The sequence below is a fragment of the Bactrocera dorsalis genome, chromosome 4 (assembly GCF_023373825.1).
Source record: "Bactrocera dorsalis isolate Fly_Bdor chromosome 4, ASM2337382v1, whole genome shotgun sequence".
In the NCBI taxonomy this organism is placed as follows: domain Eukaryota; kingdom Metazoa; phylum Arthropoda; class Insecta; order Diptera; family Tephritidae; genus Bactrocera; species Bactrocera dorsalis.
This window is the reverse complement of record NC_064306.1, coordinates 59,633,302-59,654,472: the sequence shown is the minus strand read 5'-3', so window position 1 is coordinate 59,654,472 and position 21,171 is coordinate 59,633,302. Positions and strand designations below refer to the sequence as shown.

Sequence of the window (21,171 nt, the reverse complement as noted above, 5' to 3'; positions counted from 1 at the left end):
TTGTTTTTTTCACTATATACAACATATAAACACACTAGGAGAATATATGTAGCACTATACGCTTGATTAGTTTTGACATTTGGCATAAATTTCGTCAAATTTACGAGATGAGCAGACATAAAAAAAATAAAAAAAAAAAATTGGGAAAAAATAGTTTTATTAGGCAGCAATAAAAAATATATAAAAATAAATATAAAAAACAAAAAATAATATAAAAAATAAAATAAAAAAATAACTAGTAAAAAATATCAACAAATAAATAGAAAAGAAAATGATAAAAAAATAGTAAAAACATAAAAAAAAAAATTGTGAAAAAACAAATATTAGGCAGCAATAAAAAATATATAAAAATTAATAAAAAAAAAAATTATATAAAAATAATATAATATAAAAAAAACTATCAAAAAATAAATAGAAAAGAAAATGATAAAAAAAGAATAATAATAACAACAAATAAAATAATCGTAATAATAAAAATTCACTAAAACATAAAAATATTTAACGCAAATAATGAGACCCTCCCCTTTAAACACATCCAAATAACACCTGAAAATATTAATAATAATAATAAAAATTAATAAAAAAAATAAAATAATAAGAAATATTTAATAAAAATTAAAAAATATATATAATAAAAATTAAAAATATTTACGCAAAAATCCCACTCACCCCTTCAAACACATGACGGCATCCGTATCACCTGCTGCACTTGATATTATGTTACTCATACGCCGTGTGCGCCGAAAATGCAGCCAAGCAACTGTGACACTGCCACCGCTGTTGATGCTAATAGCTTCATTAATAATGACAGCTAGCTCATAGCGCACATTTCACAAATCGCTGCACAACTGTATTTATATCTGAATCTATATATCGCACACACACACACATAAACACTTTGCTTGTATTACAGCATTTTTTCGCCTTTTTCCCCTGTAAACGCATACATTGCTGCTTCCCTGCCGTTCTGCTTGAATGCCACTTTTATTTTGCATTCTATTTGCTCTTATAATTATATGCTGCCATTCTTTTGGCTACTTTGCTGTTGTTGTTGTAGCCTTTGCATAGCTTTCAGATGTTTGTGTTCAGTTGACGTTGATGTTTCGCTTTGAAATTGAAACTGAAAATGGAAAGTGAAAAGCGAAATGTGTTGAAACATACATAGCTAACTCAAAAGTGGGTTATTTTATAAATATTTCATTGTGTTTATTTATGTTATGTGTTTCTTATTTGACTAAAAATACATCTATACAAGTATACTATAAACATATGCGTTTGCCCCCTTTTTCAGTTTGGTAAATCATATATCATTACTATTTGTTTGCGCCAACACCTTAAGCATAATCTTCTTTTTAGTTTATGTGAGGAAAAATATTTTCAAAAAGACGAAAAGGTATATTTGGCAAACCTCGTGTGAGCGATTGCGTGAGTGGCAAGCGGAAGACGTCACGTGCACGTCATTTACGTATATTTAGTAAACAATTAGTGGGGATTTAAAAATATGCATAAATATATAGCCAAAGTATGATGATGTTTTGAAAATATGAAACCTATTTGGTCGCAAAAAATATAAAATATTTTTGAATATATTTTTGTGAAAGAAAACTAAAAATAGCATAAGATGTATGTAAATAAAAAGTAAAGGTAGTGTTGCTTATATTCAGGCTGAAATTAGCAAAGTCGCACACCCAATCAAATAAGTTATTGAGATGCGATTTCAAATGATGTGATTAGCAGCGTCTTCAACTTCAATTAAGCATCTTGTAAAGAATTAGAATGAGTGAATTTTTATTATAAAAAATTGAAGAAAATAAAGTAAATATCTGCATGGCCTACATTTAGGCTAAGCGAAGTCACGCACCTAAAAGTCTTAAAAAAAACATTCAAAAATTTTTAAGAGATAACTTTATACTTTCCAAAATTTTGTGTTTTTTAGTGTTGCCTAGTTTCAGGCTGGACTTAGCAAAGTCTCACATTTACAGAAATCAGTACTACATTTAGGCTATTTTAAGCGATATCACAAACCTAAAAATGCAAAATAAAGCAGTTGATATTTTTTTTAGCGTAAACTTGATACTTTCCAAAATTCTGTGTTCTATAATGTTGCCTTAATTTAGGCTGAACTTAACAAAGCCGCACACCTATATAAATAAAGCCTACATTTAGGCTATTTATAGCGAAGTCAAATACCTAAAAGTTCAAAATGAAGTAATTTATAATAATTTTTCTCTAAGTTTGTTTGGAAAATATTTGTTAATTTATGTTTAATATTTGAAAACTCAGCAAAAGATCTAGCAAAATATTTTGTTAAGAAATACAACTACTTTACAAATGTCATAGGTAAAGTTATCGTATTTAAATTATATTTTTCTCATTTCATACTTGAAAAACTATGCCTTAAGATAAACAAATTCTCAGCCTACATATTTTTTTATCACTTTTGAGCGACCTTGTGTTCAAATGAGTGACATATTTTGATGAGCAGAAGTAAGAGAAAAATATATGCCATCTATTTTTGTTCTAGTTTATGATATTTTCATCAACAAAGCATACATTCCAAGGTTTCTATTAAAAGCGAATACGACACAATATTTTACATGGTATCATTTAATTTATAGCGCCCTATTACTTTGTTGCTTACATTTCTTTACAAAAGCCGTACGTTGATTTATGGGCAAATTAGCAAATAGCCTGGGATTTCATGAGAGAAATGCAGCGCTATGAAATGCTAAAAGCCTCCAGCCCAGCATCCGGCTGCCATAAATCAAGTCCGCTTTTGCATAAACGGTAAATGTGTGGATAAAATACGATCGCATATTGTTTGCTTGCACATTTCTCATTTCGAAAAGCGCACGAGAGTTAATTGAAAATTTCCAATGCAAATAATTTCGCCGAGTCCATATGAAGAGTTTTTAATTGCAAATAAATGTCGAGATTTGCATAAACAAGCTCGCTTCTGGCGTGGTTTTAATGAATATTTATTACGACGGACTGTATATGCTTACTACAGCGCCACTGTCAGTGTGGGAATTTGTAAACTGCGAGCACATTGTAATCATTTTAATGATTGTTGCATGAAAATAGTGTGTGTAAGTAAAATAAGTAAAGCATTTTCATATCCTTGTTGGTGTTTGGGGTATTACCCGGGTAAATTATTTAGCTTATAAAAGCGCGCGCTTTTCATAAAAAATAGTGGAATTACCACAGCTTTCGATACAAATTTTATATTACAGGAAAGTAGAGTAATTTTACACTAAATATGTACTTCGAAATATATATTTATGTCTTTTCAGGGAATTTACAAATTTATGCTTACTCTTGAACATGAAAGTAGATAACATTTTTAATTGGAAGCGCATATTTCTATAAAATATATACAAAGGGAATTCCACTTACTTTTGCTAAGCTTAAGGCATGTTTATTTTCAATACATATGTACGTCATTTTTAATTACAACGAATACAACCCTTTCATGGAAATACCAGAAAATTCGCGGTGCTGAGCTCTCATTACTTTCTTATATGAAACAAATACTTTGTTGTTATCTCGAGTATTAAAGTTTTGTTGTAAAATTATACAGAAATCCTTTCAGCTTCAGCTACGAAGCTTTTGTTTACGCAAAGACTAGCCACTTGAACTATATAAATTTAAAAGGTAAAAGTTATCGAAAAATCTGAGAATTTTTTTTTTTATTTAATTAAACGAAAATATTAAAAAAAATTATTTTTGAAAATAAATGAAATTGAAAAAAAAAATAGTTTTGAAAATGTATGAAATTGAAAAAAAAATTCGAAATAAAAAAAAATATAAATAAATTAAAAAAAATAGTTTTGAAAATGTATGAAATTGAAAAAAAAATTCGAAATAAAAAAAAATATAAATAAATTAAGATAACAACTTTTTGGATGCTATAGTATTATAATTTAAATATTTAAAAAAAAAAAAAACAATTTTTAAGAAAATATATGAAATTGAAAAAAAAAATCTAAAAAAAAATCGAAAAAAATTATAAAATATGTAAAATTAAAAATAACAATTTTTTGGATGGTATTGTATTATATTTTTTTTTGTGTTTGTGAAAAATTTCGAAAAAAAAATTTTAAATACTAAAAAATAAAAAAAAAAATTATTTCTGAAAATATATGAAATTAAAAGAAAAAATAAATAAAAAACAAAATTAATTTAATAAAATATATAAAACTGAAAAAATAAACTTTACAAATATTAAATGTGTCCCTTCGAGCAGACTTAATAAATTTTTATTTAAATTTTCATCCTAACCTCAACAACATATTTTGAAGATTTAAAAAAAATTAAAAAAATATTTTTCGCTTATTTTACTAAGCTTATTTAATCCTTTAATTCGTTTTAAACATCAAAAGTATTTACTTTCAATATTCATGCTCGAAAAGGGCTCAACGGCTTTTATTTGCACATCCGCGAGTTGCGCACGTATTGATAACAGTATTACGGACAATTGTAGCACAATGTCGACCGACTGACTCACTCCATACTTGATAACCATTTCATTAAACGCAAGTGTTTTTAATTATTTTCCTTTTTATAGCGATTTGTCATTTTGTAGGCGTGTATCGACTTTTATTTCCTCACCCGCGCACTGTGAACCGCCGCAAACCAGTTTGATCAATGCAAGCCTATTTATATTTTAATTGCAGCAAGGCAGACGTACATTTCTATACGACAGTGTATGTATGTGCATGTGTTTGTGCGCTTGCAATTTAATCAGCAAAATTTCATGCACTGCGTAATCAATACTCACTTGCCTTATTGGAAGCGGCGTTATCACTGGCGCATACCAAATTGCGTATATCAGCGCATTGATTGCTTTTGAATGCAGATTGCGGCCAATGTACAGATTTCAATACGAAATATTGTTAAATTGAAACAAATAATAAATAGGCGCGCGTAGGCACATGCGTCATCGTGTTGTGGTAGACGCCGCAAACCGATGACATTCACATCATTTTAATGAATTTGCCTTTTTACAATTTTATTTAGCTGCCTATGAGACTATATATTGTATATTTATATGTGTTTGTATGTTATATGATTACACTCATATATAGCAGTATATGTGTGTAATGTGTCTATATGTATTTGCAACTATGGAAATGTCTGTATGTGATATGAAAATATATCAAAAGTAGGAAGTGCTTGCCTGCTAGGCGGAAAAATAGCGCCGCGCACACGCACCTAATTACGAAGGCGCCGCCTATTTAAGGTTGTGTGCATGAGTGTGTGTGTCAATTGTCGCAAATAAATTAATTGAGTGGAAAAATAATTGAAACGCACAACAATAAACTATTTAAAATGATTGAATGATTATTAGTCTGGTATTGCAAATAGTTCAATTATGCTCGCTTGCTTTCGTTGTGAATTGTAAGTGATCAATTATTTTTATTACAATTTTTTGTAATTTGCGTAGTTTACATACATATATGTATATCTTGAAATTTAGACATTAAGATAATTAAGAAAATGCGTTTTATTTCTTTGGATTTGGAATTTGTACTTTGTTTTATTGTTTTATTTTATTCTTTTAATCTCATTAATTTTTTAGTTATTTTTTTTTTATAAATTGTATATACTTTTTAAAATTTATAAAAATATTTTTTAAGCAATTTTTAATTATTTAATTTTTTTTAATACGTATATAATTTTTAAAATTTATAAAAACAATATTTATAAAAAAAATGTTAACAATTTTTATTTTTTATGCAAAAAAATATTATAAAAACATTTTTAAAAAAATTTTTTAAGAAAATTTTATTTTTATGAAAACAATTGTAAAAATAATATTCTTATAAAAAAAAATATAGAAACTAGTCGTAGGTAAATATTTAACAAAAATTATGGCATAATGTTGAAAAATTAGAAAAAAATAATTATATGGAAATTTGTTTTCTGTCGATTTGCAATTAAGTTTTGGCAATGTGCAAACCAAATTTTCCAAAAAAAAAATTAAGTTTTGTTTTAACAAAAAAATATTTAGTTCTTTTTTATAACTCTTTAAAAAAAAATTATACACATTCATTATTTTAATTTTTTTTTGTAAACTTTTAAATAATATACATATTTTTTATTTTTTTTTTTACAATTTAAAGCAATTTACTAATCAAATACATGTAATTGCTTGGCAATATCGCAATTTACTAATCAAATACATGTAATTGCTTGGCAATATCGTCGTTTTTTAAGAAAATCTTTTGCGTGTTTGAAAACTTATATAATAAGTTTCAATAAATGGTGCAAAAAAATACGATTTAGATCAAATTTGTCACCATTGAGTCAGAAGAAAACAGAACCAAGAACAAAAATATTTAAAATTTTCTAAATTCTCATTCTTTTTTTTTTGTTAATAATTTTTACTAAACTAAGCAAAGTTAAATTTATTATAAAAAACTAATTCAAAATTTAACACAGTTTTATAAAAATATTTAATTTGAGTTAAGCTGAGCGCATATGAAAGAAGAAATATTTTTTTTATTAATGCAATTATGATAAAGTTTATGATTCATTTCGACTATTTTATATGTTTATAATATTTATTTTTTCTTTAAACTAATCATTACAATAAAAATTAAATTTATTAAAAATAAATTTTATTGCTAAAAATCAATAAATACTATTTTTATATGTTCATTTCTATTTTTTTTAATGAATCATTATGCCTGATAAAAAATTTTAACTTGTTTTGTAATAAAATTCAAATCTTAAAATTTTTTTATAGAAAGAAATTAATAAATTAAATTTTTTTACATTTTTCTTTCTAACTTTTGTTTTTTTTCATCTTTTTGTTTACTAAAGCACTAGTTACAAAAAATAGTTGCTTTAAAATAAAATTAGCAAATATAATTGCCATAAATATAATAATAAATAGTAAAAAAAAATAAAGAAATACATATATTTAAAAAAAATACTTTTATATTTTTTATTTATATTAAAATATTATTTTTAGTAGTTTTATATTTTATCTACATATATATTTTTTTACTTTTTTAATATTATTATACATTTTACATAATATTTCTTTCAAAATGTTTGCTGGGTTAACAAAATTGCACCGTTTCATAAGCATCGCTTACGTGAGCACTCCATTTGTGGTAATCATAATATCAATACAAATATTAATGCGTGCTTAGTATGCTAATGTCGACAGTAAACAAGGAAATGATATACGAAAATCGTATCACACACAAAGCATACGTCAGCATAGAAGTAAGAACATACGTACATACATAGTTATATGTTTTGTATCTTGTGTCATAATCTACGCTCCTGACGTCAAAATACTTCGTATTCAATTTTTTATTTTAATAATTTTTTATTATTTTTGTTTTTTTTAATAATTTTTTATTTATTTATTTTTTTTTTTTTTAATATTTATTTATTTAGTTTTTGTTTATTTTTTTCCAAAATATTTCACGCCCTAAAGTTAACAAGCATAACTATGAGCAATGGCATTAGCGTTGACAAATAATTCTTGGGTTATTTTACAATTACAGCTCGTAATTTTCTACGACGCAATAACTCGTTAATTTCTTTTGGGAACTTCGGAAAGTTAGCGCTATCACTAAATAAGAACGTAGAAGCTTTTTGCTTAATACAACACATACTTGCAAACGCATGCAAATAATATACACACATATGCAAACTCCTACACATACACAAACAGCTGTATGTATGCGTGCAAGCCACCACGAGCAGCTGATGTGACAGGACGTTAATGTTGACTTATGGTCTATAGAGCTTCCTGCTAATGTTGTTGGAATACATAACCGCAAACGGCGGTCATAAATTCATAAAAATCATATTATTGTTCCCAACCGCCTTTGGTTATTGTGGCAGATTATAATAACAAAAGCAACAAATACATGCAAAAACAACATTTATAGAATAATAAAAGCGCCAAGCATAGTATCTCACTTTACTACGAGTTTATCTTATCGCGGCAGTTGATAAGAGGCAAGCATAAACGGCGCACTGTGTGGATGTAGGTGTGTCAATGTGTGTGTATCATTGTTTTCCATGCTTATATTTGCGCACATTTTAGTTTGTTATCGAGCGATTTTAGTCACCTACCAACTGCTGACTGCTGCGCGCCTGTTACACACACTGAAAAACTTATCGACTAAAATTCGACCATAAACTTAACTTGGCACTTAGTATCAGGAAAGGTAAAGTGAATAGAAGTGTTTAGGTTTTCAGGCAGTAACATGTGATGGGAGATAAACCAAAAAGTAGCTGATATTGTTTGCCATTTTTGGCATAAGATTTGTATGGGCTGATGATATAAAGGGTGCTTTTTGAGCATGACTAAATATGCATAAAAATGTTTCATTAATTTTTGAATAAAAAATATTAATTATAAAAATAAATTGCCTACATTTTGGCGCTTAAACAATATAAAGATGAAGAAACAAATAATTGGACCATTAAATTTACTTAAATCAAAGAAGAAAACTAAAAACATAATATAAAAAATTAAAAAAAAAAGTTAAAAAAAATAAATACATATAAAAAATTAAAAAAAATAAAAATCGGAATATATATTGCCTATATTTTGGCGCCAAAACAATTTATTGCCTAAAAAATATATAATTGTACTACAAAATTTACTTAAATCGAAGAAGAAAAACCAAAAAAAAATATTACAAAATTTAAAAAAATATATTGTATATACTTTTCGGTGCCTGGAAAATGTATCGACTAAAAAAATTTTTCAAAAATTTTCATTTATTTATTTTCAAAAAAAATATTGTGATTAATGTATTAATAATATATTTAGATATAAGAAGAACAATAATAAAAAGTATTGCCTACATGTTGGCGCATGTCACATAATGCATTTCATCACTTGAAAAATATATTATTTCTTGCAACAAATACAAGTTTTACAACACCTTACGCCATTTTAAAGCTTTAAATTCAATATATAAAATATTAACAAATAAATCGTTGCCTACATTTTGGCGCATTGCTTAAACAAGCACAATATTGTTACATAATAATGAAAATTTTTAAATGTTATGGCTGAGCTCAGGAAAGCCAATTTTACTTATGAAAGTAACATTTCAAAATAGCACCCTGTATGACCTCATTTACTCTTTAAAATGATTTAAGTAGCGCAAAAACGTGCTGTTTGTCCAAAGCGCGTGAGTGGCAGCTGAAGAAATTTATAAAAATTCAATTGGCAACAAGATAGTTATTGCGAAATTCAGTATTGATAAGAAATAAAGGTTCAATTTCCGCTCCAAACTACAAAAATAGATGGACTTCACACTTTAGAAAAAAAGATAGCATTGAGAAAATAAAATAGCTACTTATTTGAAATGATATTACTGACCTAGAGAATTGAGTTAGAGAATTGTAATATAATTTTACTAACTTAGAAAGTTAGCTAGAGAGTTATAAAAGAACTTGAAATGCAACTGTTGAGTTTTTTGACGAGAAATTGAGATTATTTGGGCTTAGAGTGGTAAAGTAATGGGTTTAAAAAAAATTTATTAACATTAAAATTTAGCGTAAACATTTTTTATTTCAAAAATACACATAACTTAGTATGGCAACTTATGCTCACATCTCAGTAAAATAAACAAATATAATAGAAATTTCTCAGAAGCTTAGACCTACGCAGAAATAACAAGTATCCAAACAAATGTATGCAAAATGCTTAGAATCTTTATCAAAAGCATTTTTCATAGAAGACATAAAAAAGTTAAAAAGTCTTGTTTACCAAAGTAAAAATTATGCAGAATAAATGAATATTAAGTAGCCAATAAATTAGGAGCGTCAATACAGCAGCGCCACATATTTAACTAGGTAAAAAAATTCAATTAATTTAGCTGTAGTGAGTATGACTGTGAAATATTGCGCTAATTTCAATGCGGCGAGGAGAAAAAACTTAAAGCGCCGGCGCTTATGACTAGACAAATAATATATAATTGTCAACACATTTGGAAAATTAATGGGTAATAAAATAATATATATTAGCAATAAAGCTTAAATTTAGAGAAGGTGTTAAAAGTTAATAGAGAAGGCGTTAAAAGTACAATTTGTTTTAAAATTATTTGGGTTGAACTGAGTCAAAGATAATGACGGAAAATATGCTGATGGAACATTTTCGAAATATTATTTTATTTATTTATTTATTTATAAAAGCTTATACAATGTTAATAACATATGTTTCGAAATATTATTTTATTTATTTATTAATAATAATTCATTCTTTTTAATATTGTTAATCACTTGGAGTGTATTTCCGACTTTGAACTTGTGGAACACAAATTAAGTCATTATATTAAGTTATAAAGAGGAGTAGAATTACAGACGAATCATATTTGTGAACGAAAAATTAGTGTATTTCGTTTTAATTACTGCCAATTCGGATTTTTTAGTACATAACTGGTAAGAATTCCGCTAAATTTCAAATTTAAAATGCAAAATTACCCTAGTATTGATATAAAATATTGGCAGAAACACAGCCTTTGAAGTAAAATAACTCCAGTATTGATATAAAATAATGCAAAAACACAAACAACACCTTCTTTGAAGCATAAAAATATTGAGGTATCAATCGAAAAAAGTTAGAAGGTGCACCAACAGGTCATTGCACTCTCTTAATAGCCTAATAAATGATTTTATCAGCACGAAATTCCATTGCATTTGTAAGCCTTTCAATGAAGTGGTAAAATATAATCGATAAAACTTGTTAAATTAGGCTAGACGAGAGGAAAAAGCTCACTAATTTGGACAATAAAAATATTTTTAATTAATAAAAGCGCAGCAATACAGTTATAAGTAAACAAATTGCTTATAAAAATAAAAAAAATATTCAAAACCGAAATTGCATATATGCATATGTATTTATGCCTCCATAAAAATAAAAAAAAAATATATAAACAGATTCCTTGCCATAAAAAAATGCTCATAAAATTTCTCGTTATAAACTTGATTCAATACAATGCAAACTTGTTATGCTGCCGGCTTTATGAAGCGTTAACCGTTAGCTATGCAGTATTTGCATTCTTTGTCAGCAACAACAAAAATTTTCATTATTTCAAATTTCAAATATTTTTACTATTTGCTCATTTTTGCATTTATACCGGTCCCCTCATATTTTTTTTTTTTGTTTATTTTTACTGCTACTTTGCATTTTGCTATTCTAAATATCACCGTTACAACTAGCGTACAATGGCGCAATAAAACATTATGCTCGCAGCTAAAACAAAAGTAAAACAATTTTTCAATTTCGTACTATTTAAGTAGTTGTTGTTGTTTCTCTATGCTCATTCATAGTTTAATTTACCGCAAAATGCTTATTGGAATTCTCTGCTTTGCCTTCGCTCTTTGCAGATGACACTGTGCAACGTAATGGTAGCAGAGTTGGTCAACAAATACGTAACCCTAGATATTATCAACAACAACAACAGCAACAGCAGAATAGTAGCAATACACAATTAAATGCGAAAACTGATTCATCCGATTCGGGTATTTCTACAAATGGACGTCATCAGCAACATCATCATCATCATGCGCATCGCCAACAGCCACAGCAACATAATCAGAAACAGCGTAAAACGCGTTTGAACAGTAAACGACAAGATAATAATACAACAGCAACAACACAGAAGCGTACAACCGAATATACGGTTGATGATTGGTTGGGTCGTGAAATGGTTTACTGTTACGGTCATCGGTATATATCTTCATGCGCCGAAGGTGAGTTTAAAAAACAATTAAAAATAATTTGCACAGAAGATATTATAATAGTAATAGAATGGTACTGAAGTATGAAGAATAGTACTCAAGTAAGCTCAATTGCTCCAACAGCGCAGAGTTTGAGTACACTTAAATGTATAAACTGAGTCAGTTTGATGAAGTAATTGGTGTAAACTATGTTGATGCAGCGTCTCCATAATAACTTTATTTAGTATTTATCAAACTTAATTGCTCAAATTTCAAAATCTGTTAAAAAGCATGCACAAAAAATTTATCACTCAAATTTTCCACTCAAACACTTTTCGCTCAAAAATTTTTAACTCAATATTTTTTCACTGGGCTTATTTTGTAATTTTCGAAATGTGTTAAAAAATAAGCACAAAAAATTTATCACTCAAATTTTCCACTCAAAAATTTTTCGCTCAAAAAGTTTTTTCTCAGCTTTTTTCACTGGGCTTATTTTGTAATTTTCGAAATGTGTTAAAAAATAAGCACAAAAAATTTAACACTCAAATTTTCCACTCAAAAATTTTTTACTCAATTTTTTTTCCACTCAAAATTTTTACTCAATATTTTTTACTTGCATTTTTAACACACTTTACGGCTGAGCAAGAAAAAATATTTCTAATTAACTACAATGTACCGTATTTTTATATACATATCTCATAAAATCTCTCATACCATAAAAAACAATTATTCTAAACTTCTTTCGGTAAAATAAAATTAATAACATCTGACATATAGTAAATTCATAGGAAAATATATATAGTAATCAAATTTCTACGTTTGAAATTTTGCAATGTAAATTGTTTGTTGCAATAAACATCAATTGTGATGAGAAAATCCACATTCCAGTGAGTTTATATTTAGAAAAAGTCTCATAGCGCCATGTGTGTGGAGAAAAGCGATTTTGTTAATGTAGCATTAAATAGCAATATGGTGAGTCAAATAAAAATTTAAAAATAGTAAACAAATAAATTCCACAACAACAAAAATCACCACTATAATTACATCTAAGACAGAAACGTTGCAGCATCGGCAGTCATTTTACACAACAACAACATTTTATTGCTCCAAATTTTCTTTCAAAACTACTTATTTACAAAGCTTATAGTCTATTGTAAAATAGAAATGTTTATCTTTACTTTGTATTATTCGTTTATGACGTGCCAAGGCAATAAAACATGCCTGGAATGGAAATGGCATAGGTTTCAACGGCATTGCAATTAAGGGCGTGCAAAAGAAGACTTTTTTCCAAAACTCAAAAGCGTCTGCAGATCATAAGCGTTGCGGAAATAAGTGTGAAATATTGCTCAAATATTTGAAAATCGCTTTGGCAGGCAATTAAGTGCGCATATTTGTGTGAAAGCAAAATATTTTTAATTTCGAAATTTTATGAAATTATTAAAAGTAAGCGAAAATGTGCGAAAAACATTAAACGTTGAAATGAAAATGCTTATAGGCAGTTAAAAGCATTTGCATACACTTTGAAACACATTGAAGCGAAATGTTCCACATACGCCAAGGCAAACACTTCGCTACAACGCAAAGGCGAGACGCATTTATTGCTAGAAAGAAAAAAAGCAGAAAATAAATCTGACTGACTCACTTAAAGCTAACTTATGATTTTTTTTGTTGTTGTTGTCGCAACAGTCTGCACAAAATATACAATTATTTTTTTAATTGACTTTAAAGGCTTGGGCTTGGGCTGTGAGTGTTCACACTTCTGATAGAAATCTACATACAAGCTTGCCCGTATTGCTGTCATATCTTCGCCCTGCCTCTAAGTGTAAATGTCCTAAACATGCAATACAACCCGCCAGATTAGCTATAATTTTATTGCTCAATTATGTTAATGCCGCGTACGCGTCTAGCCATGGCCAAAACAAGGAAGTGTTAGCTTCACACTTCATTTTTCGTACAAAATGCTCGTTTCCAGTTTTTTCATCTTCACAACTGGCTGCCAGTTTTCATTCCCATCAGCTGCCTTTTTTTCCACTTTTCATATTTTTTTAGTTGAATTATAGTTTCTATTTTCAAGTATGTAGTTTTATGGGAGCAGCATGGCTGTCTGGCGGCGGTCTTTCACCATTTATTTGGCATTATAATTTTTTTGTGAGTTTTTGTTTGTTAATTTCAAAAGTTTCTCTGGCAATTTCAACTTTTTTCCTTCACTGAAACTTATTGCCCGCGCATTTAGCATGAGTTCAGCGTACTTGTGCACATGGGAAACTCGTTTGGCTGCTCACACGCATGTGTTGAAGTAGTTAGCAAACTCGAGTAGCTAGTTTGAAGTGGCTTTAATTGATATCAAATTGAGTTATAATTAATTCAAAATTCGTGCCAAAACATAAAGATGATAAAAATGCTAATAAGGAAGCTGGAATTAATTACAGTTTTTTGCTTAATTTTTTGTTTAAGTCTTACGTGATTAATTTAATTGTATTTATTTAAAGTTGTGTCTTTGTGAGGCTGACATGATAATTTTTATTTGGCTTTTGATGAGTTAATAATATATTGGGATTGAGCAGTTTTTGCGAGTCTATGTTTTTGAAGAATGAAAAAAATATTCTTAATTGTTTAGAAAACGGCTAGATTTGAGTTAAATAATAAAAACATAGTTTCAATAATTTTTTGGACACATTTTATGGCTAATAATGATTTCTCAAAGATTTAAAAAACATATTTGATAAAAAATGAAAATTTTTCAATAATAGTTTATACAACTTTTTTATTAAATTTTTTATATTTTTTAAAAAATTATAAACTTTAAATAATAACTTACAATTTAAAATATTTTTTTTTTAATATAAATTATAATTATTTTAATTTTTGTTTTTGTATTAATTTTTTTTAAATTAATTTAAAGAAAAATAACTTCGCGTCAAATTTTTGGCAGAAAAAATTCATAAGTGATTTGAAATATGAAAAAATAAGATTTTCTTCCAGCAAAAAAACACAAATAATAATAAAAATCAAATAATGCATAAAAATAGTTAGACGTCTCAAAAAACCAAAAATTTTTGGTAAAAAATTGTAAAAGAAAAAAACTGAAATAAAAAAATTAAAAACAAAAAGTAGAAAAAGCATCAAAATTGAATAAAAAAAAAAAATAAATAAAAAAAATGAATTTTTAATTATTTAGTTTTTTTCTAGTTTTGAGATTTTTTTAAATTAAAAAATAATAATTTTTCATACAAATACAAGTCAAAATATCAAAAATAAAATAAAATATCAAAAGTATTATTTCCCAAAAACTTCAATGGGAATTTTTTAAATCTTCCAAACCTCAAAAGCAACATGCGTCACTACCACTAAAAAACCTTATTCGCTTTGACAATTTGTCACAGTCTACAAGCCCACAAACCACAAACGGCAAAACCACAGCAGAAAAATATTTTTGCATTTCAAAAATCACAAAGCACGATAAATGCACGTCTAGTCATGCGAAACCGGAATGGGTTGGTGGTCCGGTTATGCGCATCATTTAGCAGCCAATTGCGGCGTCAGCAGCATATTTTGACATTTGACTCCACTAAGCTTGGCGCTGCAGACAGGGCGTGGAACTTCAGCTTACGCTTGCGCACTTTTATTTATTTTAATAATAACAATAATGATTTGTTTATATACAATAAAATAATGTTTTAGATATCATAAAAATTTGCTAGATACAATAAATTGATTAAATATTTCCTTTGATGGCATATAAATAAAGTTATGCTCATCTTTAGAGCGAAGTCAGAATCAGCGCACGACTGCATTTGCAGCGAAACTTTTTATCTTTCACAAAGTCGTGCATATCACTTTCAGCTGCTTCATTTTGCATTTTTTAAATAAACATTAACTCATAATGATATTAATAATTACAATTAGTAAGATTTATTTCTTGAGAAAGAATCACTACTAGCATTGCTGTCACTGCCATATTTCACCGACTTCGTCATATGCCAAATAAGCGTTGATAACTTTGGCATGATTTCCTGTACGCTGTTGTTGTTTTGCATATTTCAATTTCAATTTCAAGTGGCCATATAAATCGTGGCTCGCACAAACTGTTTATATAGATATTATCGTGCTGTTCTACGATGACTAATACTTAACATTTCTTGTCTGTGCAAAAAAACCAATAACAATGAAAAAACAAAAAGAATAAGTAAATAAATAATGTATACTAAAAAACAACAAAAATGTACATATATAAATAGTACTGAAGAATTGTAAAAATATGAAATTCGTAAGCACCTTTGTTTTTAACCAAATTAAGTAATTTACGTTTGCTGACTCACGCGATTCCCAGAGCCGGTTGCTCGCTGAGTTAATATGTATTGGCAAACCTTTTTTCTACCTTTTCTTTTAATCATACTTGGCGTGCTAGTAATTATCAGTATTTTTGAAAATATTATGGAAAGTTTTTGGGAAGAAGGAGACAAACTTTTATTACGAATTTGAATATTAAAAGAAATAATTGTAATTTGTCTTGTTTTTAATTTTATTATTATGGAATATTAATTTTGTTTTTTTGGTGTTATTTTTTAATTAGGGAAAGTTTTTGGAAGCTAGAGATAATATTATCTTACGAATATTAATAATTTTTTAATATTATAGAATTTTTTTGAAAGTCAGGAATAGTTTTTTTTTAGTAATTTGAAAACTTATAAAGAAAAAAAATAATTTAATTTAATTTTTATAGAAGTACTAAGATAAGCCACGCCCATTTTTTGAAAAACCATAATTTTCCTTCCTAATTTTTCTGTAAAAATTTGTGACTTTAGAAAGTATAGAAAAGTAAGCTGCTATTATTTACATAGGTGCAAATAACAGGGACAACCTCATAACAGCGCTGCCCATTATACATATGATGAATGGCTCTGTTGCTGCTAGCGAATATGGATTACAGCACAGAGCAGTATAATTATATACAACTATACTGGCTATATATGAGAAAATATGTGCCACGGCCACTTTATGAAAAACTCGTATTTTTTCTCACGAACTCTTCCGTAAAAATCTATGACTTTAGAAAGTAAATCGAAATCAACTGCTATTACTTACATAGGCGTAAATAACAGCGAGGCATTCATAGCAGCGCTGTTCATTACATCCTGAATGTAAATACACCGTTGCTGTTAACGAATATGGATTACAGCACAGAGTAAAAGTCTTAAACGAAAATGCGTGTTTATATTTAAAATCCATATACATTGTTGCCGCCTATCACAATATTTTCTGATTTGTTCTATTTTCGCACGCAAATATTATTGGTCATAATATAGACTAGAGTAAATAATTACGTGAATTTGTCGGACCACTTTAAATATTTTGTTTACTAAATAGCCATGACATGCAAATATACATATAAACTAACATACGTATGTATGTAAATAAATACTGTGTATGCATTTGTTTTGTGTTGTCATTTTGCGTTGCAATTTAAAATTAGTATTTACTCGCTTGTTTTGAAATTATTTGAGTGATAAGAATATCGTTCGTAGCGTCATAGCGGACAAATCGATTTTTGAAAAATATTTTTAGCGGGATTAGCAATATAATAAGCAAGTGAATGTATTTGTTTACATTTTGTGCGAAAGTTTTGTGCACATTCTGCTAGAGTTATATAACATTAAGCAATTTTGTGTTTATTAATTTTGCTTTTTTTGTTTTTTTTTTTTGATTTCTCAAATTTATTTTTCCCTTAAATTTTCTGAAAAAATATTAAATCTCTTTTTAAACTAAATTAAAAGTTTTTAGTTATTAATTTTTTGAATACTCCATATTGTATCAAGCAATTAGAATATTTTATTGCATCATATGGCATCTCTTATTTACAGTTTTATGTTCTGTTTGCTTTGTTATTGCGTGTGTGTGTTTTTAAAATTGCGAATTGTTTAAAAGGCGATAAGCGTAGTATAACACTAAATTATTTGCGTTATTTAAGACACTTCAGTTTATTTATACTTGAATTACGAAAGTCAATATTGATTTTTAGCTTAGTTTGCTTAGTTGTCATGTGGAGTTAGTAACTAGTTGACAGCTTTTTCCAAGTGTTTGGTGCACAGAACTGGAAAACTAGGTCAAACTGCAAAAAAATGTGCCATTTTAAGAGAGAAATGTGTTTGAGAAGTGTTGGATTTTAATGAAAAAAAATTAAATAATAAACAATAAATAAAAATAATTTAATTAAGTTAAAAGATGTTAATGGAGAAAAAGAACATAAAAATAAATAAGTATAATAAATGAAAAGAAAATAAATAAACAAAATTTTAGTAAAAAAAAATTTAATTGAATTAAAAAAAAAATAAAAATTTAAAAATGATAAAATAGCAGAAACTTTTTTTTAAACAAATTAAAAAAAATGTGATTGATAAAAAATTTAATTAAAAATTTAATAAAAATTTTAGAAATAATAAAACAAAAGATTAAATATAAAAACGAAACTATTGGTCATTAAAACTTTTTTTCCAGAAAAAGTAAAATTTTTTCGTCTTTTAACTCAAAAAAATAATATTTTCAGAATAAAAAAAAATTTAACTATACAAAATTTTCGAAAAAAAAGTAAAAATTAGTAAGAAAAATTTATTATTTTTTTTAATTATTTTCTCTGCACTAACATTTATTGAAAATAATATAGTTAAATTAAAATTCAAATTACCCAAAAATAAAAAATTTGTTAAACGAAAAAATAAATCATATTTTTTTATTTAAAAATAAAATTTAATTTTTTTATATAAAAAAATATTTTTTCGAAAAAATTTTTAATTTTTGTTTTATGAATATATATTTTCAACTAAAATATTTTTGTTATAAAATTAAATAATTATATACATATAATATATGTATGTGACATAATTTTTCCAAATAATCTCTGCAAAATTCACCTTCAAGCGTTTTGCAATTGCTTCAGCCATCCTCAAATATTTACATATGTGCCTATTTATATAGAATACAATTTATATATGTATAAATATCTATCTATCTACGTATCTATGTTAACACAAAATCTGCTCATCCGGTGGCTATTGGTACGCACGCATTCAGGCAGTGAGTGCAATTTGCTTTGACTTCATTCTACTTTGCGTTTTTTCTTGCCCTAAGCTGTCTGTTTGTTTGTGTTGTTGCTCGTGTTGTTTTTTAAACAGAGATTTCCTGCAATTTTCCTATTTATTGCCGCACACGACCGCCCATGCAAATAGCTTTCAAGCAGTAAAAAACACAAGCAATGGAGATGCGTTCACCCGCAAGTACATATGTGTGCGTGGCGTGTGTGTCTTGCAAATATTTCAACAGTAAATCTCTTAAAATGTGCCTTTAGAGGCCGCATAGGAAAAAAGAAGCTGCCTTTTAAAATAATTGAGGTTAAACAAATTATAAAAGTATATATTTTTAACTTTTTTATCAATTTAAAATTTAATAAAAAAAAAACTAAAAAAAATTCTTAGAAGAATATATTAAAATTTTAAAGTTTTTTTTAATTTTATTTTCCTGCAAAAAAATAATTATTTTTTATCAAATTTGATTCTTAAAATTTTATTATTTTTTCCAAACACCTCTTCGATGTCCTACAGGGCATACACTCACTCAAATTTGTTAGCGGCTGCATTTGCCGGCCGGCCGGCTGTCAATGGTTATGCACACTTGCATTTGTATAGACCAGCCAGCCAGTCGCTGCAATATTTGCAGTCTAAATATACCATGCAATAAAAGCTACAACAACAAAGCAACCGTAGATACGGCACAATATATCCATACAAACACACATATACATATAAACACACATATACACATATACTTGCAAGCACCTAAGCACCTAAGTAAATCATTACTTTTTTCCACATCTATTATTGCACTTTATCTTCGTCTGTGTCTGTTCGCCTGTCTGTCTGCCTGTTCGCTTGCAGTTCTGTCTATTTTTAACACAATTTTGCTGTAATTTTGCAAGTCGTTGACTTCGAATTCGCTTTAGTTGCCTCTAACGGCTACTACTTCGTCTACTTAGACGTCCGCTGCTGCATTATCATTGGGGTCACGTGGGCCCTAACCCCCATTTGGGTATTTAGTAGGCTCATAAAAACGTTGTTAGTAGCTTAACTTTATCGTAGGCACTGAGGTCGTACAATGAACGCCGAGTGGCGGCCTACAAGCGGTTGTCAAGATATTTGTTGTGGCTCATTCGCAGTTTTTTACAGTTGGAATGAAACAATTTTTTTATTTTCTAATTTCTTTTTGTAGAATCTATCTCAATTTCTAGTTAAACATTTTCCAATTTCTTTTTGGAGAATTTAGCTAAATTTTTAATCAAATTTTTTTAATTTTTTTGTTTTTTTTTTTTGAAAAGTTTGGCACTTTTTTGTTACTATTTTCACTTTAGGCACCACAAAATAATTTCAAGTACAATTAACAAATTAATAACTCTAACAAACCAATTGAACTTTATTATTTATTATCAAATAAATTAACTTCAAAGCTTTCGCTTTTAATGTTACGAGTATTCAATGTTTATACGATTCGAGTAATAAATTTAAAAAAAAATTAAAAATTAAAAATAATATAAAATCGAAATTGAAATTGAAAACGAAAATCAATGCCATTTGTTGTTATGACTCATAACCGCTAGACTCATAAATACTCAAGGCCTGGCATTTATATGCTTTGATGCTTACTTTGAAGTGGCAATAGTGATTAATCAGTAGAAAACGCATACAAATTGTGGCAATTTAAGTATCAAAAGCCGCATCATTTGTTAATTGCGATTGGTATTGCTTTGAATTTTCAAATGAATCAGCGGTCATTTTATAAGAATAGACATTAGAATGATTTTGTTTTTGTTTTGTTTTTTAGAGATGATTTTTTTATAGTTTCTTAAAAGCTGTGAACAGTTTGTAAAGCAAATATAAAAATATTTAGGCAGGCAATAAGGTAACTAAAAGCTGAAAAGAATATGTTATGAGCACTTAGGATAGTAGTTGCTATCTCTGCGCCTAGTTGTAGGCAATACTTTTTATGCTAACAGCTTGCCTAGCTAATACAGCCAATATTTATTTATCATATGATGCTGCCATAGTTAATTGACTGTTACTTGTCAATCTGTAGCAAATTATTTAGATTTTTATGCAAATTCAAGAATTGCTTATAATAAATCCTGCAAATGAGTAAAGAAATGAAACACATATCACCAAATGTGGCCTACATTTAGGATAATGTTGATATGATTTAAAAAGTATTAAAAAGTATAAGTAATAAATATAAAAATATTGATTTATAAATAAATTATTGTTACTGAAAAAATATTATAAATAAAAATAAACACAAAATTGTGAAATATCTAAAAATATCTTAAGAAAGATTTTTTTTTCTGAATTTTTGAAACGGCAATGCCATTTAGCAAAAGTAAAAAAAAGTATTTAATAATTTCTTTCATGCTCTTAAATTTTC

General features: G+C 27.5%; 1 protein-coding gene across 7 annotated transcripts in view; it reads left to right on the top strand.

Moving 5' to 3' along the window:
• Positions 1 to 21,171, top strand: part of LOC105232943 (transcription factor kayak) — a 129,520-nt gene that overhangs the window by 85,032 nt on the left and 23,317 nt on the right. For all 7 annotated transcript variants that reach the window (XM_049454146.1, XM_049454143.1, XM_049454142.1 and 4 more), the window contains exon 4: positions 11,377 to 11,742. In XM_049454146.1, coding sequence (XP_049310103.1) covers positions 11,377 to 11,742 — 366 coding nt within the window. The remainder of the gene's footprint in view (positions 1 to 11,376; positions 11,743 to 21,171) is intronic.